This window comes from Barbus barbus (genome assembly GCF_936440315.1).
Source record: "Barbus barbus genome assembly, chromosome: 21".
Taxonomy (NCBI): domain Eukaryota; kingdom Metazoa; phylum Chordata; class Actinopteri; order Cypriniformes; family Cyprinidae; genus Barbus; species Barbus barbus.
This window is the reverse complement of record NC_136749.1, coordinates 17,643,318-17,668,291: the sequence shown is the minus strand read 5'-3', so window position 1 is coordinate 17,668,291 and position 24,974 is coordinate 17,643,318. Positions and strand designations below refer to the sequence as shown.

Here is a 24,974-nt window from a genome sequence, read left to right as displayed (position 1 = left end):
TTATGTTTAAAACTTGAACTCACAAAAACTCATAATACTTAAATGAACTAACAAATCATTAATTTATTGAGGTAATTGTTGTATTTTGCTAGTGCTTGGGAAAATTTCAGCAGCTGAAAATTGGAGGAAAATTTCAAATATCTGCTTTGTCTGTGGGCAAAAATGCTTAGGGTGCTTAAACTCTGTCTGACTCAAAACAAGATTAGGTCAGCACTGGATCTCATTTAGAGGGACTTCTTGACCAAACGGCACTGAACAAGACTCAAAACTCATTTTTGGCAAACAGGAAATGTCACTGAATGAATTTGACGGACAATTGTCTTGTGAATGGGTTCAAAAGATTTTATTCAAAATATAATTGCCTTAAAATGCATCTTTCAGACATTGTCATGCCCACAATTGAATCTTTTACACAGCTAGGATACTTTCATTTTGTTACACCATTTTCCTTTGAGAGTGATGGATTATTAAATATATTCTCTAGAATTGCAAAACTTCATGGTGCATCCTAATGCTTCATACTGAATCTTGAGGGTGAAAGTTTCCCAAAACTTAATTTAACAGATTTGTGGTTTATGACTAAGCTCTTGGTAATGTTTGAATAACATCACAAGCAACTCTATAAACCTGAAGTTTTTCATGTATATCTTAATTTAAAAAAGCAGTGTGTGTGCAAGCCAATTTATACTTGAAGTAAATATAGCTTATACTATTATAGACGACTTGAACATCCATATACAATATATATGTATGCAGTATGTGTGCAAAGTGTGTGGGTATGTTATGGTTAAATGTGGCAAAGTATTAGCACATCTAGTGTGGCTAAACACAAATGGATGTGTAATTTAGCACACAAAGAGAGACAGGCAAATAGGAAAGGGAAAAATGATAGGAGTTACGAGGAGGCATAAGCAGGGGTTGAAAGAAAAAATAATCAGTTTTCAATGAACAGGCCTCCTCCTGAGTGTGAACATATTAATATTAGTGGCTGCATTCCTCTGATTCCAGGCTCACTCAGACAACGCCTTTATTTGACCAGACAATTACAGCCCCACAAATTCAATAGGGTTATTCAACATTTCCCTTTCACAGCTTTTCATATTCAGGCCAACAAAAGAGGAGTTCAGAGAAAAAGGTATTTATAAGAATTTAGGATAATTCTCTGTGAAAGGATGGATAAAAAAATTATGGTGTACTTTCTTCACTAGATCAAAACAGAAATGTTTGACATAAAGTGCTCCTTTTCATACAATGCAAGTGAATGGTGACCACAGGCTATCAAACTTCAAATGTAAGAAGCACTAGATGTACGTCATGCATTATTCCATACAAAATGTGTGCTGTATTTCAAGTCTTTTGAAGCCAAACAACAGCTTTGTTTGTGGATAAGGCTAAGTTATTTTATTCACTGAAAATCTTTCCCACTGCTGTATATCTCAAATGTCAAGACTGATATGTAAAATGCCAAGATCTTATTTACAAAAAATGACTCCTATGAACATGATCTTTTCAATGAATCAAAAACGTGTGGTGCAACAAATGTAGGGTGCTTTTCAAACTGAAGGCTGCATTGTGGGATGAGGAGGATGAGTCCTTCCTAGTTCAGTCCTTCCGAGGCTTGAATGCCTGAGTCCTTCTCCGTATTAAATGCCAAAATGAGATGGTCCAGTAAGTGAGGATGGCTACACTCAAGGTGCTTAAAAGGTTCTTTACAGCGATGCCTTAGAAGAAAGGCATTTTTGGTTCCACAAAGAACGATTCAGTCAAAGGTTCTTTAAAGAACCACCTCTTTCTTATTTTTTATAATCTGAAGAACCTTCTTTCGCCACAAAGAACCTTTTGTGAAACAGAAAGGTTCTTCAGATGTTAAAGGTTCTTTATGGAACCATTTAGACAATAAGATTCTTCTATGGCTTCGTAAAGCACCTTTATTTTTAAGAGTGTACATCAGAAATGCAGTCACAGCACGAAAATACTATTTGAACTATACTTTATATAGAATTTTTTTATATTATCTGACTTTCTATTAATGCAGTGCAGGTAAAGATAACTGGCTTTGGTCTCCCAGTGGCTTACATTATGCACAGTTCAGCATTACTATATGTGATTTATTTACAACTGAACGCAAGAAAACTTAAAACCCTTAGTCTGATTTATAAATAAAGGACTCTTGTGAACCCATCCTTTGAGTGAGTCCAAACAAAACTAAATCAGAACTTGCACTTGAATTAGTCTGAAAAATCTTGTGAATCACCATTTAGTTATCATTACTTCGAGTAAGCTATAATATGTTACAGAATTGGTTGTTGATTTACATGTAGCAAAATGAATTTGATTCAGATCTGAATTGTGTTAAATCAGAAAATCCATAACCAGCCCAAAACTTTTAAAAGTTATCAAAATTATCATATGGCTTCAGAAGATTTGCAATATACTTCAATAGTCATATGAACCACTTTTATAGTCCTTGTTGCCACTTTTAAATCTTGACAGTACTTGGTCTCCATTCCCTTTCGCTGAATGCAAGCAAATCTCTTTCTTTGAGTCCCTTTAAACTTTGCACATTATGTAGATGTAATCAAAGAGTATTATTTTTGCACAGTTGCTTCAGACATTCATTTTCTTTCAAAACTCTCTTGAGCATCTTCATCAGATAGACCAAGTTGACGTAGACACTGCCAGCGGCTGTACACCTCCGCAGGGGCTCGGGCGCGTTATCAACTCCTGGTCCGCCAGCTGCTGTCAGCCGTCCGTAATCGTGTATGCATCTAAGAAGCGTTGAAGCAGATTTATGCATTCAATTTGAACTTCTTAAATGGAGAATCCCACGTACCCCATAGCAGTTTTCCTCCGGGCCGAGCATTTGACTTTATCCGTCCCTTTTATCTGTTGCTGAGAGCTTCGAGCCGGCATCGGGGAGTGATATGCGGCTAAGGAGAGAGAGAGAACACGAGCATCAATCCCTAAAGTAATTATCTCAGCTCCTCCTCATTCCAAAAGGCTAAATATAAGTGAAGTTTTTAGCTCCCAGTGGCAGCCATGTTGCCTTTGATAAACGGTGCAACTATAAAATTCGGGTGCGAAAGCGAGTATGTGTGTATTCTGCGTTCACACAACCTGGCTAGGAGTATAAATTCTCCTGCACGCAGTCCGTCTTTCTGCCATGCACAGTCATTTTCACACACACACAAAAGCAGATACAGATAGGCGGGCGAGTGTGGTTGTGCTAGATTGGAATTGTCAGAGGTGTCACATTAAATGTGCTATTATTAAGTCCAGGCTGAATTTTATGGCCTTGCAGGATCGTAAATTGGTTGGTCAGTCCCTTAAATTACGTATCCATCGAGCGATGTGCTCTATCCGTCCTCACTTTTCTCCTGCTTTACTTTCTCTTTCTCTCTTTCTACCCCTCCCTTTCAGCGCGTACATACACGAGAGCTTGATCTTGACTCTGTGGCCCTGGTTGAAATGGATGGCATGAGTGTGACAGGACGAGAGGAAAGCGGGATGCTGAGAGTGGCTGACATCTGAGTTCAAAGAGGCTTTAGGGGTCACCGTGGCCCCCAGCCAAAGCAGTGACCCTCCTGAGGGAATAACAAGAGAGCCTGTCTCAGTATATCGATCAAGGGAAACTTACAAGGAGCTTTAGTGCTTTTTAAAAGTTGGGAAGTCTAAAAATCGCACTCTGTAGCAGATCTGAATGTTTTTGTGGAGGAGAAATCTGCACTTGCCATTGTGAATCAGAAAATCAATGTAGAGTACAGAGTTGAGTATTAGGGTATTAGTATTAGCTTGGGTCACATTGTACGGTCACGATTCATAAGATCTGTGCAGTTGAACACAGCTCTCATCTGTATTTGATTTGAAGCTCAAGGACTTTGAGATGAAGTGTCTTAATTGGCCAATATTTGACTTTAACTGACCTTGTCTATCAGCTCTTGATCTGATCTATTGATGACGCTTAATTAAAACACACTCTGGGCGAATGGGTTAAGCTGATAGGCTGAGGCTGACAGCGGATAGATCAATAACACCGATCAGGGAAATGAAGATCTCAGGCTCTCAAAGGAGAGATAAAGATGGTGTTTAACAAATTAACTTAAGAACTGAGGTGATAAAGTAGTAAAAAAATCATTAAATTATAAGCACTTTTCTCTCCCTTGAGAACCGGCTAGCAGAGCGCAGTTAACACTTAATTAAAGTTCAGCAAAAAGAGGGCTGTTGACCATAAGCCAAACATAAACAGACTTCACTGATCCAGTATTACACTTGACTATGATTTAGATTATTCGTAAACCGCAAAAAACCTACTGCGAGATTCCCCCAAAATAAATACATTTTTAGAACCATTATAATTTTTTGCTCTGAGATACACAATTCTCATTACCATAATGCAAAAAAAAGATATATTTAAATTTCATTTTAAGGCAGTATAACAAAATGTGACCATTATGTATAATTTATGCTGATTTAATAAAAATCACCATTAAAAATAATGGAAAATGCTAGATGCATGCAGGACGGTATACTTAATGACATCTAAGTAATGTCACAATGCAGTTTCTTTTTATGCAAAAATAACTCCGCAGTCGTGGAGTTATTTGAACTTAAAAATCAATTAAATTTCTAGTTACATGTCAGTAAATGAAGAGCTGTTTTCTTTTTCCAGATGGCCACAGAAGTGTTGGAGGATCTTCTGGAGGAGGATGACGAAGTTGTGGAGGTGTGTGTTAAGTTTTTTATCATCTTTTTTAAATGGTAGAAGTGCTTTTACTCATTTCACAAGTTAGCCAGTTGTAAAGAGTTGTTGGATTAATCTAAATCTAAATCATACTAGACTGAGATGATTCAATGTTAAAATGGACAATAAATGACTTACTTATAACATATAAGGTGTTTGTTTCTTGTTGTTGTAGTTGTGTATTATCAGGCCTATTTTACCAGCTCTACCTGGTAGGATGTTTGATACCAGCATTTGATGCATTGCTCACTGTCTCAGATTGGATTATATAATAATATATAGCGCTGTATCCTGCTGAAACAGTAGTTTGTTTGTGTGAAAGTGCTTTGGTCTTCACTTTACATTGTTAGCTATGGAAATTACACAGTGCTGAAACTGAGATACTGGGACATCTTATTTTGACAGACCAGCACATACACACACACACACACTCACACACACTTTTTTCTATATTTTCTATCCCCTTTACCCTAACCCTCAAAGAAAACTACTGGCATTTTTTTAATTTCAAAAAGCACCTTTTTTTTGTTGGACATTTGGTTTGCAAGGACGAAGGCGGTATCCTCATAAACCATGTTTATATTGTAATATCAATGTCGTTATACACATCCTCGTAAACTATGCATTCAAGCACACACATAGCACATCTTTTTCCAACACCCTAATGTTACATAAATGATTGTTTTCAAAACCATTAAAAGCACAAAATGCATTATTAAACTAGAGGGTATTCTGATCTTTTCTTCAAACTTGTTTAAAACTAATTTGTACAGTACAAACAACATTCTGAGTTGATGCATAATTAATGAGCAAAACTGAAGCCAATACAGTATTTAAAAAATGAATATGAAACTTACGATTTTAAAATATTTCATTTTATTTAGATTTAAACTTAGATTTTTTTAGATTTATTTAGATTTTATTTGAGATTTTTTTTATCACCAGTTCTACTAGCTAGTTAAAGTCCTTTATGTCGGAATGGGAACTGGACCATTAAATTCCTTTGATTCCCATCCTTAGTCTATGCAATGAGTCTAGTCCCTCACACACACACACACACTCTCTCTCTCTCTCTTTCTTTCTATTAGATATCTGACAGATTGAGAGCGCTTACAGAGTGTTCTGAGCATTCGGCTCAGGAGAATCAGAGAGTGTGAAAGAGAAAGAGAGAGAGAGTGGGAGTGAGAGATGTTTGAACTCTCTGAGGTGTGTTATTGAGACATCAGAGGAGTGTATAGAGTGTAACAGTAGGTGATAAAGTGAAGAGCACTTCAACACAGCACAACAAAAACATGCACACACCCTTCCCCACAGCCCATTTGCGTCTGACTTCTCATTTTTCAGGATACAAACAAAGCTGCCCGATTGTTTATTTCGCCCTCTCTGTTTACTGCAAAATAAGGTTATTTTAATCCTGCCTGAAATCAAATATTTATAGCGCTGACAGAGTGCACAGGAAGTGCATTAGGTTTGTTTTGTTAATTACAAGTGGCTGACTGACTGTCTCTGCTTACTTTTATTTATGTACTGAAGGTGAGAGAAGGGTAAACTGTGCCAGATTTTACATAATTCATATATAGACCAGTGTTTCCAAACCCTGATCCTGGAGTAACTCCAACACTGCACATTTGGAATCAGTGGGGAATATGGGAATGATTTACATTTCAAATGAAAATATGAATAGAAAATATAAATAAATAAATAAATAAATCGTCATACTAATGTATAACCCATTCTAAAGTCTGTTTGTTGCACATTATTCCCATTTTAATAAACCAGCCAGGAAAAAGGTTTTAATAATCCGAAAATCTGTATACAGTGCAAAAATAGCTATAAAAAATAGTTAAGTTAACCACAGACACAGCCCCCCCCCCTTATTATTGGTTTAATAAAGCCAACAATTATTAGAAATTGTCAATAATTATTCTTTTTTTTAGCTAATTTAATAATAATTTAGCATTTTTGTACAATGCTTAAACACACACACACACACACACATATTTGTACATATATATGTATTTATACAAAATTCATTTTTATATTATGTCTATTTTTTATTTCATGTATTTATTTATGTATATGTATTTTCTCCTCTTCCTGTTTCAGGTGTGGTATCTGTTGGGATGGCTGTTTTATTTGCAGCTGGACAAACAAGACTTGACAAACAACGGTGTGAACTTCAGAAAATCAGCTTGGACGTACCTTAGTAAGGCCAAAAAGGTACAGCTCACACACATACACACACTGTTCTTTTGGAAATGATGAGGCCATCTGATTTCATCTTGGCCTAATTTTCATTCTCCCCCACATACAGTGCACACACACATACACACACATTTTCTACCTGGCTGATTTCTCCACTCCTCCCTTGGTCCCTTCTCATTTTTTCCATCTGTCATGGCTCTCTCAGCATGCCGTCAGCTCTTTTTCTACTGTGAAATTTCTTAAACTCTGCTGGTGTCCGAGTGCTATAGAAATATAAAATGAAAGGCGAGTTTGAAAGAAAACGAGAGTGGGAATAGCTTGCAGATTGAGGTATCACAATACCTATAGCTTTTTTTTTTTTTTTTTTACCAACCCCTCTCCTTTTTCTTTCGCTTCCTCCTCCCCATTTCCATCTCTTCCTCAGGCGTTTTGATGTTACTGGACTTTGGTTCTCTCTGAAGAAACCTTTGGTCACTGCATGTAGTTTCTTTTGTTCCTCTTCCATCACTTTTCTCTCTCTATGTCTCGCTTGTTCTCTGATGGATCCGTCGTCATTCATCCTTCATTTCCTCTGATTCACCTTGCAACCTCTAGTTTCCTTCTCATTTCTAGTTATTTAAATTTTGTGAAAGACCCTGGATGCACACCTGTTGTCTCACATATACCTGTAAATCCATACTGGATGTCTCTTCTTGAGACTCTGAAACAGAGTTGCATTGCTTAATGTTATTGCAGAATGCAATATTGATGGCTAGTTATGGCCAGCTAGGAGGAAAGCAGGAGAAATCTATCTCAGTACTCTTATCGATCCTAGTGGCTTTTCAAGGTCTCAGACATGTAAACCTTCAAATTAAAACAGCCAGACGAGACGGAATACAAACTTTGACCCTGTCTCAGCACCCAGCACTGTCTTTGTTTTAACCTCACTAATAAACATAAAAGTTACAGTCACGGATATATAAATGGATAAGGAAACTTTTTTAAAAATTGTATAAAAAAATAACTGACCCAATGGATAAATTATAATTGAATTGTAATAATTTTATTTATATATGTATATATGAAGAGTTTGTTGGCAAAAACAGATAATTCCATTTTTAATAATTCTCACAAATCATGTTTTTTCATTGTGCATTCCAATTAATCTCAATCAGTCTGCAGTTGGGTTATTTTGACTAGGTTAAAAAGTAACTAACAAAATAGCTAACTAACACAATAAAACAATAAAAACATAACAATAAAAAACATGATTTTTAAAAACGGAGTTATCTGCCTTTGCAAATAAACTCTTCATATATATATATATATATATATATATATATATACATGTATATCAGTGGGGATTTCTTTAAGACTGCAAGGGAAGCTCGGCTCGGTTAACATTTTATTGATTAAAAATGTGTTAGGACACGTTCATCTCGAAGACGAGTTCGTTCAGAATCAGCTACATATAGCAGGTGACTCGATTTCCTTCTCATATATTCCCGTAGCGTCACAGTGTATTTCCCTGTTGAAGCCTAGCGTCCATTGACTTCAATGGGGCTTCTTTGAACAGTTTTTTTCAGTGCTTCGGGGTTGAATGGAGGAGTGGGCTGGCCTGGACGCTGGGCTTCTGCGTGATGATTGGAGGGTCTGTCGAAAGACTGCATCTCCTTTTGATTGACAGCGATTTTGTACTATAAGAAGTCGCTGATGCTGAAGCTATTCGAGCTCAGTCCCATAGCGGACTTTGCAAGTGTAATCAAAAGACAAACTGCTGCAACCTATTTGTTGATATTTGCTTGGCGAAATTGCTAGCCAATTTTCATTATACATTTCACACAATTATACACCACATTCCTTGTTTCAGTTTAACCTAATTCCCACATTTCCTCCGTCGAGTTTAATATCTTTTTTTAGATCGTTTGTTCATATATTCATTCATACAGTAGGCCAGGCTAGCGTCGTAGGGGTGAACTAGCCAGCTAGCAAACTGCACACGTAGGGCAGAATTTATGTATAGATAAATGGCCAATTTTTATGATGTAGGCCAAAAATGAGCATTTGATGCTCATATAAAAAAATATTATATATATATATATATATATATATATATATATATATATATATATATATATATATATATATATATATATATATATATATATAATATAATATAATATTTTTGTTTTTTAATCAAGATTTGGAAGTAAAAATATAATTATGCAATAAATAATGAACCTATTCTCTTTAATTTGAGAGTCAGTTAAGAGTATCTCTGCGTCTGCATAATCTTGAAAGACTTCATAAGGTCTTTGGAGTTTGTGTACTGTTTAAATCTGTGAAGAGGAATCTCAGTTTGTGCTGCTTTATACAATTTTTTAAAAGAAAAATCTAGTGTAAAAATTGTGCTCATGAGCACAAAATATGTAAATAAGACCTGAAAGTCACGCTCTTGGCTTTGGTTCAGACTTGTTAATATTTAATTACGTTCGCTAATGTCTCAATTATTCATCTGCTCTTTAATCAGTGCCCCATATTGGCCACGTTTTTGTTAGCTGTGTCATTAATATGGCCATAATAAAGCAAACAGTAATTATTTATTAATTAGCCTTTTAGAAGGTCATCTCTCTGCACTGTGAAATATACTGCCAGTTATGAATGAGTTGCCAGCTTATTGCTTAGTATTAAAAGTGATAACCTTTCAACTTTTAGTAATAGTATCACCTAAACTGTTATTAAATCTGATGATGGAGCCTATGGTGAGAGTATAAGAGTATATTTCAGTAGCATCATAAAGAGTCTTATTTTCTGCACCATTTCTCTGTAAATGGGAATAGTTGAAAATTTCCTCACCCTCAGGCCATCCAAGATGTAGATGAGTTTGTTTCTTCATCAGAAACCAACTTGGTGAAATGTAGCATTACATAATTTGCTCAACAGTGCATCCTCTACAGTGAATGGGTGCCGTCAGAATGAGAATCCAAACAGCTGATAAAACATCACAATAATCCACATAACTCCAGCCTATCAGTTAATGTCCTGTTAAGTGAAAAGCTCTGTGCTTTTATGAAACAAATCCATCAGTAAAATGTTTTCTACTTTAAACCATTGCTTCCATCTAAAATACAAGTCCTCTATCTATAACATTGCTTACTCCTGTGAAAAAATTGCCTCGTCTGAATCAGTATGCATAGATCAAGCGGTTCTGAACCAATAACAGTTCTGAACCAAATGTTTGATGTGAGAGGGATGGACTTTTTTCCCGGATGAAGTGCTATCGTAGAATATGGACTATGGTTGTGGAATTTAGAACGCCTTAATTATTTATTTGTTCTATTACAAGCATGCAATCATGTGAATTACTGTGATGTTTTTATCAGCTGTTTGAACTTTTATTCTGACGGCACCCATTCACTGCAGAGGATCCATTGGTAAATTTCTCCAAATGTGTTCTAAAGAAGAAACAAACTCATCTACAGTACATCTTGGATGGCCTGAGGGTGAATACATTTTCATTATTGAGTAAACTATTCCTTTTACCCTATGAAACAGAAATGTATTTCAATTTTATGTAGAATACAAAAAAATGTATTTTAAAAAATGGATCTGGATTTTTTGTCCATACAATGTTGGTTCAATGTTGATTTGAACGTTAACTTACATTGAATGGACAAAAGTAATTTAAGCATCTTTAAATTATCTTCTGTGTTTTATAGGAGGAAAGTCAAAGTGTTAAAAAATCTCCTGAAATACATGCAGACATATTCCTAATATCTAAAATGGAGACTTTGAAATATATAATTACATTGTTAGATGTTGCCCAGCTGCTGAGGGTTGGATCTTCAAAAGTATTTCCATATATTTTTAAATCTTCAGTTTCATGCCTCTGCTTTAGTGATCATTAGCAAGTTGTTGTGAAATTGATGGCTTCTGAGCTAATCTCTTGATTACAGCCTCGATTTTTCTCCTGAATCGATTGATTTCCCCTGCTCCTCTGATTTTAATTAGCTTGTGGCTACTCTGCCTGCTGTGGATTTGTTTTCCGTGTCTGCGCTCATATTGCCTTGTTCTACCTTCATCCTATCCTTTCTTTTTCTTCCTTACTCTCCGCTCGTTCCTCCGTCACAGTCTGTGACTTCAGGCAGAGTTCAGATTCCACTTTAGCCGCTATTCACCATTGATTTTCTGCCTTCTGCTCAATGTCCAGCTCTTTACACGTCCATCCCTCAATACCCACCTCTCCTCCCTCTCCATACCTCCCTACCTCTCTTTTCTCATTCTTTCTCTCGTGCCATTCCTCACTACCTCTCTTTGCTCCCTCTATTCCTGGCTAACTTTTTTTTTTTCTTCCTCTCTTTCTCAGTACTTTTTTTTTTTTTTGTCTCTGTGGCCCTGTTTTTTCCAGCAATTAACATAGTCTCACTGATTTGATCACAAGGGTCAGTCGAGATTTATTGCTGCTTATACCTGGTGTTAAAGGATAAAGTTTACCCAAAATTTAAAATTCTGTCTCCCTCGTGTTGGTCCAGGCGTTCATGATTTTTTTGTCTTTCCATTTTGAATAACATCCTGCAGTTTTTTGTCGTCTTGATCATCTAATTCATTGAAATAATCTGAATCAAGAATTTTGCTTTAAAAATTCAATTTAAGTGTTTTATGTAAAAAAGGAAAAGTCATATACTTGTTTGGCAAGACATGACATGAGCGCAACAATGACTGAATTTTATTTATTTATTCATTCATTCATTCATTAGTTCTTTTTTAACGTTCTCAAATATGTCAGCATCAACAATTTGCATGACACATTTATTTAAATATTAATGTACACTACTGTTAAAAAGATTCAAAAAGAAATGAAAAGAAATTAAGCAAAGGTGCTTCAAATTGGCAAGAATGCATTTACATTTTTACAGATGTTCATATTTCAAATATAAATGTGCTGTTCAAATAAAAAAAGCTGTTCTTTTCAACCTGTTGAAATCAAATCAAAAAATCCCAAAAAAAATATCAGAATTTCCACTAAAATATTAATCAGCATTTCTTATTCTTATCTTATTTATCTCTATCAGCTCATTCTTCCTCTCTTCATCCCTCGGTACGTCTCTTTTTATTCTTCATTACCTTCATCCCTTGTCCTTTATTGATCTGGACAGTATTGATTGAGCTTTGAGTGCATGACCATATTTTCAGCCATTAATAATTTTACATATAATGATTTATCGTGCTTTTGTTATGATGCATATATGCTCCAGCCTCATGCTTCGTGAATAGACAGTCACACTTTATCGATCCTTGAGGGGAAATTGAAGAAAGAAAAATTCAGAAGGCATTTTATCAGCTTTTGTTCTGTGTGGCAATATAGATCTTGTGTGTCTCAATGTTTCTGCAGCGTTAGTGAAGCGTCTCGCTCAGCCATGGGTGCAAAATGACCAGTTTTGAGCGTCTCATTGCTCTGTCTGTAACTTACCATGGCAGCTCTAGAAATCGCCTCAAGCAAAACACTCAAATAGCACATTCACTTGAACACACACCTTGTGTGACCTCCAGGAACTAATATGCGCAGTTAAACAATTTGTTTGTTAATTTGCGTAACTGTCTTCACGCTCTTTTCACATTCCAATTAAACAAATTATGTTTCAGGTCTGCTGTTTTCCTGGAAGAGATGCAAGAGTGTTTTTAGACTTGCCCGGTGCAGATTTTTCTCTGTAATTTAACTATTTTATGTATATTTGTATGCATTTCCACTCGTGTATTTTACTCAACCCTTTGTTTATATGTACAACAGCTGTGTTGGTACTGTAGATGCTTTGTGTCATTTCATTGAGTGCAGTACATTTGAACACATCTGAACCCACAGCTGTCTTTCACACATTCCATTGAGAACAGACTATGTGAATCATACATTTTTGATTGTATGTTTTAGCTCAAAACCAGCTGTTAAGTGTCGCACATTGTTTACGGCTTTTACACTGCAGAGGTCAAATATCAGGATAAAAATATTCTAGTGAGGGCCACGATTGGTGCCTCTCTCTGTGTTTTTAACAGTCGGTGTGGTGGTGTGACACAGTGGGAAAAACCTCAGGACAAATAATCAGACCTTTATCACTTGAAGACATTCATTTTCAGTAAGGATTCAGTAAGGTGTTTTTCTCCAGCAGTCGACCTCTTCCATTCACTAGGTTCAAGATCATTTTCAAAAATCCTCCAGTCCAATTTGGTCTTTTATCTGTCAAGGTTTAGAAAGCAGGTGGAAATTTAAACCACTAGCAAACAAGGGTCAGCAAACAACAGCTGAGAAAAGATGTGCAAATCGTCTTTATTTATATTCTGTGTTGATTTAGTTTTTTAGCCTAGCAATTGTAGACATTTGTTGTTACCAGTTTTCTTTTCCTCAGGTTTAAACATTGTGTGACCATCAGAGCACATGTGCTTAGATTTATTGAGTTATGGTGATCATGTAGGGTACTCAAGTTCGAATCCGGCTTGCAACATTTACAAATCCCATTCTCTCTTATCGCTTCCTGTTTTAAGTGTAATTATAAATGGCAAAAGTGCACAAAAATAATGAAAATCTCTCTAGTATGATGTACTGCATTATGGTTTTTAACTTCTATCTCATGTAGTTTCAAAAATCTTTCTTATATGGTGTGCAATATTTGAATTCACAGTGACTTTTAGAGTAGACTGATGCTTTATAAATGTACTCTAGAGAACCCTTCCGGCCTGTTTGATTGTATCTCTGCTTTCCCAGTTGAGTGAGAGCTGCAGAGCATCTTTTGTTGAGTGCATTATGTTTGTTTGTTCTTTTAGCTCAGGTCTGTAGTTTGATGTATTACGAGCCATTCTCATCTTTTGAGATATATGAAGATGCTATAACTGTGCTCTTAAAGAAATCACTTTTGGTAGACATGAGCACACAGGATTGGAGTCACTTATTCGTCTATAGAATCACACTAAAACTATATCCTTTGGTATCACTCTGCCGATACCTTTTATGGCACTCGCGTTTTCTTGCTTTGATGCACAGAACTGTTTGAAAGCTGACCTTTTTTGATACCTCATTAGGTTTGTATGTGTGTCTCTGTGTTTAAATAATGAATCATCTAATCATTTACACATGATTCAGTTCAATGTTCATTTATCAAGAAGATGTCTTGTTAGAGGTAGAACCAAGAAATGAAATAGTCCTTCACAGCCCATACTCGAATGCAGTTTGAAATGACTCACTCTAGTGAATCGTTTTGTTCAAATGATTGATGTGAATAAAGTTCTGCAAAGTCACAGCTCAGCTAAAATTTCTTTTGCATCACACTGTTTAGCAGTGCAGGAAGGAAAGAGGACGCGTGTGTGTGTGTGTGTGTGTGTGTGTGTGTGTGTGTGTGAGAGATCTGTGCAGATATAAATGACTATCTGTCAGCTGGACAGTAAGGTCAGTTGTGGATCAGAAGTCGGTCGAGCCCAGCAGTTCATCAGAGAAGAGAGGCACAGAACAAGAGTGAGAGATACGGCCTGAAGAGAGTGATTTAAGGACAGTAGGAGGAGTCCTTGATGGTAATCTGAATGATGAAAGAAGGCAGAGAAAGAGGGAAGGACAGGGACGAACACAATCACATTCATTGCTTTCAACACAAATGCCTATTCCTGACACACACACACTCTGGGACCAGGAAACTTCTGCTTTGTATTTGGAAGTAGAGAAGTCACATTTAGATAAGTCTGATTGTATGAGTTTGTGATGTCCTGGGATTGTTTTTATCTAAATAAAGCCTACTTTTTATCAAATACAAATTTAAATATTGTAAAAATTGTGTATATATATGCACGCACACGTGTTGTGTGTAATTTACTTAAATCAAGAATTCTAGATCCAAGTGAAAGATAATATTTCTATTTTAATAACATACAGTATAATATATATTCATATGTGTGTGTGTGTGTGTTTTATATATATATATATATATATATATATATATATACACACAGTGAAATGAAAATGAAAATATAAATTAAATGAGATAGATAGATAGATAGATAGATAGATAGATAGATAGATAGATAGATAGATAGATAGATAGATAGATAGATAGATAGATAGATAGATAGATGTGTTTCAGTTTTTTTTTCTGAGTGGTGAGAACCAGATAATGGCTAAGGAAAATAACATCCTTAATAAATGCACTAAGCATCTATTTAAATGTAAAAATGATCAAATGTTTGTGTGCAGGTTTGGTTTAGGATTAGGGTCTCAAAAAATCATTAGCTTAGTTTAATATCCACACCATGACAGAGAAACAGATGTGTTTGCATGTGTGTATGTGGTTTGTCTTCAGTCGCACAAGCATGTGTGAAATTCATTTTTTTTCTTGTTCCCAAACGAGTAAGATTACCATAGCAGAGGATTTCAGACTCTTTTCTGCTCTTTTACAAACACAAACACACACACACACACGTCACCACCTCCAGCCAATTTTCTTCAGCAAAGACCTTCATCCCCCAGACAGAGCTCCTCTGCAAAGCTGCCATTTCAAAACATACAAATACATCAGTGGACAAGGTAGATGTCTTGGACAAGGGAGGGATTGCTTGCAAAAAGTGGAAGATAGTATTCAGCAGTAGCTTCCTCCTGGAGGAACATTTCCGCCGTGTACATGTTTGAGAGCTTATTAGAGGATGTAAAGATGAGGAGGTTAGTGGGTGATGGGTGAACTGTGGGTTTGTGGAAGGTGTTTTTACACTGTGTGTGTATCAATGGCTGATGGAGTGTAACTCTTATAGAGATTGGAGATCAGGTCTCAGTAATTACAGGGTGGAACTCCAGATGGTGGCTGTTGCTGAAGTAACACATTAGCTGGAGCGCCGTCCTCCTCTAGACGGATTAAATAAACACAACTCAGATCTGTGAATCCAAATCACAGGAGCTGTGGCACAAGTGTTTCTCAATTTGTTTATTTATTTGCAGCAGGGGTGGGTGGAGTGATACAGGGTCATTCTCTTTATGCAGTGCTTTTTCTATCCCTGCGGAAAATCATCTCCGTGTATTGCTTCCAGGAGGATTATGTGTTAAGTTTAGAAATATATTTACACAAAATATGCATTTTAATAATTTTCCTATCAGAGGAGACAGGTTTTCCCATGTTTGCAGATGCTGTATGTCACCTTACTTAATGAAATTGTCAAAAGGTCTGTCTGTCTATATATATATATATATACTGTGTGTGTATTTGCATTGCATCTATGATTATATACAACAATTAAATGCACTGCTGTTGTAATTTTATTATGAATAATTAGTTCTGATTTCTGTCTCTTTCTTTCTCTTTCTCCTCCAAACCCCATCATTGAAGCACTCAGACATTTTAGTCACTTTTTAGGTGACTAATGCAAGTGAGCTAATGAATACGCTTAACAAAAAAACACTTAAATGTTCTTCTTTATTAAAATACTTTATATAAGAGCTGATTTGTGTGTTTTTTAACCAGGCATGTTACATTTACCTTGAAATCTTGGTCCTTTTGGTACAAATTTGTCTATTAATTTGAGTGCTGAACCTGGAATTAAATGTACAGTAACGTTTGCAATGACCAATCCAGTATTGCATTAACCAGTATATAACAAATCATTCAAAAGACATTAAAATGTTCCGGTCCTGTGAGCCAGTGTGAGTTTAATGTTTTAGCGTTACTTTATCATCACAATTAACCTTGATATCTGGCAGCGAAAAGGCCCTACAGTACATGGACACACACATCAACATTACGTTAAAATGCCCTCATGGGTCTAACTAAACCTGTGTGGCCAGTGGTTTTAATGTTTGTGTGTGTGTGAAGGTCAGGTCTGTAGAGCAGGTAGGAGTTTCAGACTCTCCTGAGGTCTTATGATCGGTCCGTAAATGAGATCCCACGAGGCCCAGAGAGCCCTGTCGCCACTCGCTGTTGCTTAGCGACCGTTCCCACGGCTCTGAGGGTGATATAAGGGAGCAACGGGCTGCCCACTGACAGTATGTTTGTGTGAGATGACCTGGTTAGTCTGTGAGTGTGAAGGACTCTGTGGTTTCGCCCCTGAGGGAGTTAAATAAGGTTCTGTGGAGCTAAAACTCATTAAATAAAAAGGAAAGAGAGGAAAGAACAGCGAAGGAGAGGTTGATAAGTTGTGGGGTCACTTTCTCTAGCTTTTTAAATGACTGCTCTTTCAAGTATTAATAAGAAATGTGCCTTCTTAATTAAAGTCTGGTTGTTAGAGTAGCGTCTGCATGAATACAGTTCACTGAAGAGAGGGCTGTACCCCAAACGCACTGCTAATGCCTCATAAGGAGTGACCTTTAGAAAAAATAGTGTGCATTAGTCATTCTCACATGACACTTTCTGAAAGTTGAGGAAGTTTGTTCACTCTCAGCGTGGCTTTTTGACGGGGAGCAAGTCTGTCTGACGCCTGTGCTCTTTTTAGCTTTCCCATCATTAACCGCATTTAAATCACATGAAGACTGTTTCTTATTCATGTCTGGTTTTAGTCATTCGAGTACTCAAGTAATACTTCAGATTTTTTCATTAAAATGAACTTTTAATTGATTAAATTGTTACTATTAATACAGTAACAGATTACTTTTTATATTATATTTATTACGATTATTTATCATTCTGTACTACTAGTAATCATGCATTCTATAGAAAATATCGTTTTTTTTTTCATTAATATGCTGTTTTTGTGCAAGGTGAAATTTGAAAATTCTTTTAATTTTGAGTTTGTCAAATAATAATACACAATGTGCATATAGTTCAATCATACTCAAGTAGGAATTTTCATAATTGTTTTTCATTAAAATTAACTCTGAACTGAAAATTGTTACTATTAATACAGTGACATGCAGATTACTTTTTTAATGATTTTTTTTTTTATTTGATAACTTTATATTTTTCTTTCTGTACTATCAATGGAATCACATGCATTCTGTAGAAAATACATTTTTTTCATTAATATGCTGTTTTTAAGGAGTTTGTCAAATAATAATACACAATGTGCATATGGTTAAATCTTTGTAAAAAATTATAATATAAGTAATATTTTAGAAATTTTCTTAATTGTTTTTTATAAAAATTAAATATCAATTGATAATTGTTACTATTTATAAATGCATGTGGATGACTTAAAAAAAATTGTGCATAGCTAAGTTTTTCATTTTAGAACTTTTTATTTGTTTATTTATGAATTATTCTTATTATTTACTCTGTACCTTGTACTGGTCGTGATTTGCATTAAAACACTTTTAATTTAAGTTAGATAACACAAAATGTGCATAACATAACGCTACATTAGTGTAATTTCATGTGTTTCTTGTTGACGTTATTATTTAATACATTATCACTTTGTTTGCAGGTAGTGAAGAATTTATTTGTAGAACATTTTCTCCTACTCTAGTTATATTGAGCCTGCTTCATTTTTACATGCAGCTTGCATCCGAATGTATTTGTGCTGAAATTAACTGACTTTTTAAGCTTAATTGATTAAAATGACAATTAATTGATCATTATTTAATCATGTGCATCCCTTTATTCACATTTGGCAGTTGCACTGAAACTGTAAAACATTCTGACATTAACTGTACTGATTCCCCTGCGAAAAACAGGATGAAATCCCCAGCCAGCGTTCTTATATTAAGCAAAGGGAGAAAGTGTGGGGCGATATATTGTTTTGCAGTCACATCGAGAATTGCTTTTTTATCATGTTCTTTCAGGGTATATTTTACAGTGATAAGAGTTGAGACAGTGGGGGGATTGAATTCTCTTCCTTTCCTGGCAAGCACTCCGTCACTTGCTGAACAATTTCCCACTGATGCAGAACTCGCTTCGTTTGTGCTTGGAAAGAAGTCACTAATTTGTGGAATTTGCCAGCTGACTTCGCTGGCACTGGACCTTCTCGAAGAAAGACGGAGGGAGAGAAAGAGAGCTAGTCCTTGAAAGATGGAGAAAAGAGGAGTTAGATAAAAGAGAAATATATAGGAGTAGAGAGTTGTGATTTAGTGGCAACTTGTTCACACTGCAAAACATGCCAAGCCTGGAGTCAAAGCTGAGATTTCTCTTTACTCTGAGCAAACACTGCCACTATTCCTCTGATAATAATCATAAGATCTGTTCTTTTTTTCCTCACTCTCTTTCTCTAATCTGCAGCTCTATGTGAAGCTGCGCTGTGAGGACGCACCCATGTTTGAGCATACGGAGCAGCTGTTAGCAGAGCTGGGTGGTGAAGAGCATGGGGCTGATGATGATGATGATGAAGCTGGACCATCTGTAGACAACATTGAGGATGATTTTATTCAAAGCAGTGATGAAGAAGATGATGCCATGGATCACTGATTCAATGTTTTTCACTTGTTTTATTCTAATTGTCATCCATGGACTCATCCAATCAGAATATTAAACTGAAAGTAGATGGCTGCATCTTCACAGTTTCTTCCATCTTCTGTCTGTCTACCAGTTACTTTTTTCTCCCCTTCTATTCCAGTTTGATATGTCTGACTAAAGCTGGGATGTATTTTCTGTTTGCCTTTTTTTTGCATGCTGAGACTACGAACCATCAGGACATCTGTCACACTGATCTGGACACTGATCAAGATGGTGTTTCATAATAACTTAGTTAAAAATTTTTTTTACTGTTTTATAAATGTATCTGAATAAATAAATTCAAAGTAAAGACATTTCTAATTCAAGTAAAACACTGTATATATCCATTTAGCATTTTTGCTTTGTTTTAACGTATGTTATATGGAACGAGAAATGCATTGAAGAACTGATGTATTTTAAAAACAAACAGCTAAATGGCAATACACATGTTTGTTTCCTTGAAATGATGATGATGGTGTGAAAGCATTTTCTCATTCTGACTTCATTATGACTTTAGCTCAATGTGTGAATATAAAAAGTCATAATCCAGAATCTGCACAAGGAACCCATTAACTGGAAGACATTTCATCTCTCAACATACTTGAGTGTTTGTTAATGTCATTCCTTTAATGAAGGACCATTTTGGTTATGAATGTGCCAAAATAGTTTTGTTTATCCAGACCCCAGACTTGTGGCATTATAATGCCACCATCACAATACATTATTATAATGAGCCTTGATGGTTGTTTGTTTTGTATTTTCCGATGGTTTCTGTCTGTCTTCCAGTTTTCACAGAGAACCGTTTTTATGAACTGCTTCAGTTTTTCCCATCAAATATTTCAGAGACACTAGAACAAGCCTCCTGAGTTCAAACGAGACATTTGGTTTCATTTTGTGAATCCTAAGCAAATCTCATAATCCGATCACACGAGGCCTGCCGGTTCCCAGCCCTAATGAAGATTCTCGTTTTAATTAAGCTTATGGACTTTTAGCTTCTCAGAGATGGAGAGTGTGGATGAAATATAGTCACATTTTGACTAAACCATCTTTTTTCTTTTTCTTTTTTGCAACAAAGTTTAATTTGCCTATAAAACAAGTATAACCCATTTTATACATACACTACAGTCTAAACGTTTTGGGTCAGTAGGATTTTTTTTTTTTTTTTTTTAAAGACACCTCTGTCTCTTCCAAGATTGCAATATATTTAATCAAGAGCACAGTAAAAACAGTAATATTGTAAAATATTTGAATATATTTTAAAATGTACTTTATTCCTGTGACAACAAAGCTGAATTTTCAGCAACCATTACTCCAGTCTTCAGTCTCCATCAGAAATCATTATAATATGCTAATTTGCTGCTCAGGAAACATTTATTATTATTATTATTATCAATGTTGAAAACAGTTATAGATTTTATTGAAATACGTTTTATTTTGTTATAATTATTTTAAGACATTCTTATTGAATAAAAGTATTTAAAAAATCTTATTGACACAAAACAGTATATAGTAGTCCATTACAAAAATGAAAATTGTGTGATTACAGTATGTCTAGAGACATTAAAACAGTATCTGTGACCCTGGAGCACAAAACCAGTCTTAATTCGCTGGGGTATATTTGTAGCAATAGCCAAAAATACATTGCATAGGTCAAAATTATCGTTTTTTTTAATGCCAAAAATCATTAGGATATTAAGTAAAGACCATGTTCTATGAAGATATTTAGTAAATTTCTTACCGTAAATATATCAAAATGTAATATGCATAACTAAGAACTTCATTTGGACAACTTTAAAATCCATTTTCTCAGTATTTAGATTTTTTTGCACCCTCAGATTCCAGATTTTCAAATAGTTGTATCTCAGCCAAATATTGTCCTATCCTAACAAGCTTTCAGATGATGTATAAATCTCAATTTCCAAAAATTGACACTTAAGACTGGTTTTGTGGTCCAGGGTCACATATGTTCTGTTTATTGCACTTTGTGCGTTTGCTTTACAGTCTTGCAAGGCCATTGGGATTGTGAACACCTTAAGTAGTTTTTAACATTTATTCATTCATTTAGCTGACGCTTTTATCCAAAGCGACTTACAATTGCTATATATGTCAGAGGTCGCACGCCTCTGGAGCAACTAGGGGTTAAGTGTCTTGCTCAGGGACACGTTGGTGTCTCACAGTGGATTCGAACCCAGGTCTCTCACACCAAAGGCATGTGTCTTATCCACTGCGCCATCACCACCCACAAGGACTTTGATGGACATTTTATACAGACAGAGCATGTTTTATTTATTCACTGGAAACAGCGACAAGAAGGGAAATGACAGAAAGCAGAGCACAACTGTATGAATGAGAAACATTTATGCTAAAGCATGTCAAGGTTGAGATATCATATGTGTACTGATAATTCAGTAAGGTTGAATAATTCCTGAAAGACGAATGAATGTGTTGGCTGCAAAATAGATGAAACCTCCTTTATGTTTTGTTCTTACACCTGAATAGCAGGCCTAACTCACAGCAGAAGTCACAGTATACGCACTTGTCAGGTCAGTCTCAATACATTTAGTGTCAACTTTCCTCCTGAGGGTCAAGATTACACCTTGTACTGGTCTGATTTCAAATAAAAATGCTCGTCATCCAATTACCCTCGAGATCTGGCAATACAAAGCTTAAATGTCAAAAGACTTGTCACTTTTTGATCATGACACTGTATAATGAAAATCTAACATACTTGAATCAGACAAAACCAGCTGCCGTTTACACCTTAATATTTATAAATTACTTTTCTCTTATAAATAAACTTTATACTTATAAATTAATTTTCACTTTCCAGCAGATTTCCTGTAAATTTTATGTTTTTTGAGAGAAATGTGATGGCATGCTATGCCTTATGGGTAATATGTTCGCCTGAGTTCACTTGTTTTGTTGACTCGTCCCCTCATCCATCGAAGGGTCGATTTTACACTTGGGCTTTTAGAATAATGGAAAGGCACTTAAGCTGGCAACACGCTTTCCACCGGAGAACATGTTAAATTGCGTTATGAAATAGAGCTGTAGAGTAAAAAGTGTCAAGGGCAAGACTACTATTCAAATCTTTCATCTATGCTCAGGTTTAATATCTGTTAGGCTCATTCTAAGGTAGGTGTTTTTACTCGACAGGACAGAAGTGTACTGTAATGTGGCTTCTTCCACAGATGCACTACACTTTGGTTGCCTATGACTTTTATAAAAGCAGTAGAAACACAAACACTGTGCTTTTATTCTTTGAATCTGTTATATAGATATAATGTATTATCATAAAATTTACTTAGCATGAAAAATAGCTAGTTTTAGACACCATAAAAAAAAGAGATTTTGGCTTGACTATATCAAACAATTTAAACCAATATAAATGTATCACTAGCTATAAACCAAAATTTTGCTACAACTGAATGATTTAGGCTTAATTTGCAACTGTGATAATACCCATTCTAGCCTAGTTTTCACATATTAGGGTTCACAAAGCACAAATTTTGGTAACAATATTGCATAAATTCTTCTGCTAACACGAAGGAATACAAAATATAACAATTTGTATATAATTTAGTTTGACAGTCGTGATTTTCAGAAGGTTTACTAAGGGATGGTTCAACTAAAAATAAAAATCATCCTTTTGTTTTATATATGACAATCAAACAAATAAACTAAATAAAATAAAATATTTTAAAGAATGTTGGTAACCAAACCATTTTTGTTGACCAAAAATAAAAAAACAATTATGTTCCACAAAAGAAAGGTCTCATAGAGTTTTGGAACAATATCAGGATGAATTTTTTTCTTCATTTTTGGGTTAACTATACCTTTTAGCACCATTTGTTGAAAAAAGAAAAAAAAAAATCAGGCCCTATTTTGTATCATATTCGTGAAAAGTGCCATTTGTGGTTTTCCCTGTTACTCTTCACCATCACTGTACTGCCGCAGGTTATATGGAGGATTGAGTAGAAAGGCTGAAGTACATTAATAAAAACTCCAAAGACTAATGAGAGCTCGGCTGGAATAGGAGATATTTTTGGTTTTGTGTCAGAGACTCCTCTATGACATACTGTATAGGGTTTACTGGCTGCACAGCCTAATACGCTAATTATCATTTTTCTTCCTTGGAACTAAATGAACATGCAGCTCATTTGTTAAAAGCAGAACTGCATTGAAGTACAAAAGTACTTTATAAAGCTCCTCTAAAACTCAATTATATACTGTACAGGTAATTAATGTTTTTGCTAAGAGGAACAGAGCTTGTGTAGATAAGGCGTTACTGTATGGACCTTAAATATTTTATTCTTAGTGATGTCTTCTATGTTAAGTTAAAGCAGTCGATGTTGCCATCAGTTTTAATTGCAGACGTGCTCTATCAAAAACAACAAATGGCTTCGTCTTAGCTCCTGGAACACATGAGAATGGGATTGAAAAGAGAAAGCAAAAAATCTAATTATTCAGTCAAATGAAAGTACTCTTATTAAGCAGAAATTGTTGAGAGAGATTCTTTGTTTTGTTACAAACTTAACAGATAATCACTCTTCAGTATCCACATAATCAAATTATGCTGCTGTTGTTTATTCATTGCCTCAAGTTTTTAATTTAAAACTGCTTTTGTTTTCAGGAGAACAGGCTTTTGTTTAGGAGTCGAAATATTGATGGTAAGTTTAGATCAGTTCTTCTTCAGTTCAATTTATCAAGCCGAAGGCTTCTCTAAGAAGTCAAATAAGTGATTTTGGGGCTCACGGCATGCCAGAACCTCTTGAAACTAAAGCAACTAAGTGGATAGAGATTAAACCCATCTGAATTTCAAGTGCATGTCAACCAGTCTACCTCCCGAATAATCTGCCTCATCTCTTTGAAGAATTCACATTCATCCGTGTGGGAAAATAATCTCGCAGCAGAAAGATCCTGGCACAGATTAGCCTCTGGCGTACTGCAATCCGAAACACACGAATGGAAGAGAAGCCACGTTTTGGAAAGGTTTTCGAGGCAGTTTGTCCTCAGATAAATCTAGATAGAAGGATTGTGGAAGTATAATCTGAGTACCATCATGAGCCCTCCTGACATTCTCCTTATCGGGGCTCGGGCTGCGCACCAACGGAGGCTTTATTTCCTTACAGAGAGAGAAACAAGTGTGGCCAGCATCACTGGAGGCGGCGCAGGTTCCAGCCGAGCAGAACTTTCCAATTACCTGATACACGGGCAGAGAGTTAACTCTGTTTAAGCCGGCAAGTTCCTTAGAGATAAAGACAGATTCTAATCTCTGTTATTGTGTTCTTAACCTTCACTTTTCATGTTTTACTAGCAGTAATTCTCCACTGAGAGATGCCGATAACAGTGATAATGATGTATGAGCTAAATGCAACTTTAATGGCTTGTACCGACTGAAAAACAAAGGCTCGGATCTTCTGTTTCAAACTAAACGTCGGTCCTGTGTGGCTGAGGGTGCAGAAGCGCTAATTAGATTTATAGACTGAAGGGGACCTCTGAGACCATATGAATCATCTATAATTTGATAGAAAATGTGATAAGACTCACACAAACATCATATTTACATAAAAAGTTCCAAAACAGAAAAACCACTAGCGAAATCTGCAAAATTATACTGTTTTGAAAGCTTTTTAAAGCCATTTTTATCCAGAGTGCTCTCTCTCTCGCTC

The 24,974-nt window shown here is 35.7% G+C and overlaps 1 protein-coding gene across 2 annotated transcripts in view; it reads left to right on the top strand.

The window, feature by feature from the left end:
* LOC306886820 (uncharacterized protein) overlaps positions 1-20,041 on the top strand; it is an 81,267-nt gene extending 61,226 nt beyond the window's left edge. Inside the window, exons 9-11 of one of the 2 annotated variants that reach the window (XM_079444137.1) lie at positions 4,670-4,723; positions 6,848-6,961; positions 19,090-20,041. In XM_079444137.1, the coding sequence (XP_079300263.1) occupies positions 4,670-4,723; positions 6,848-6,961; positions 19,090-19,275 (354 nt within the window). In that variant the 3' untranslated portion in view covers positions 19,276-20,041. The remainder of the gene's footprint in view (positions 1-4,669; positions 4,724-6,847; positions 6,962-19,089) is intronic. The other variant, XM_079444138.1, reaches the window with a different exon arrangement.
* The last annotated feature ends 4,933 nt before the right edge of the window (positions 20,042-24,974 follow it).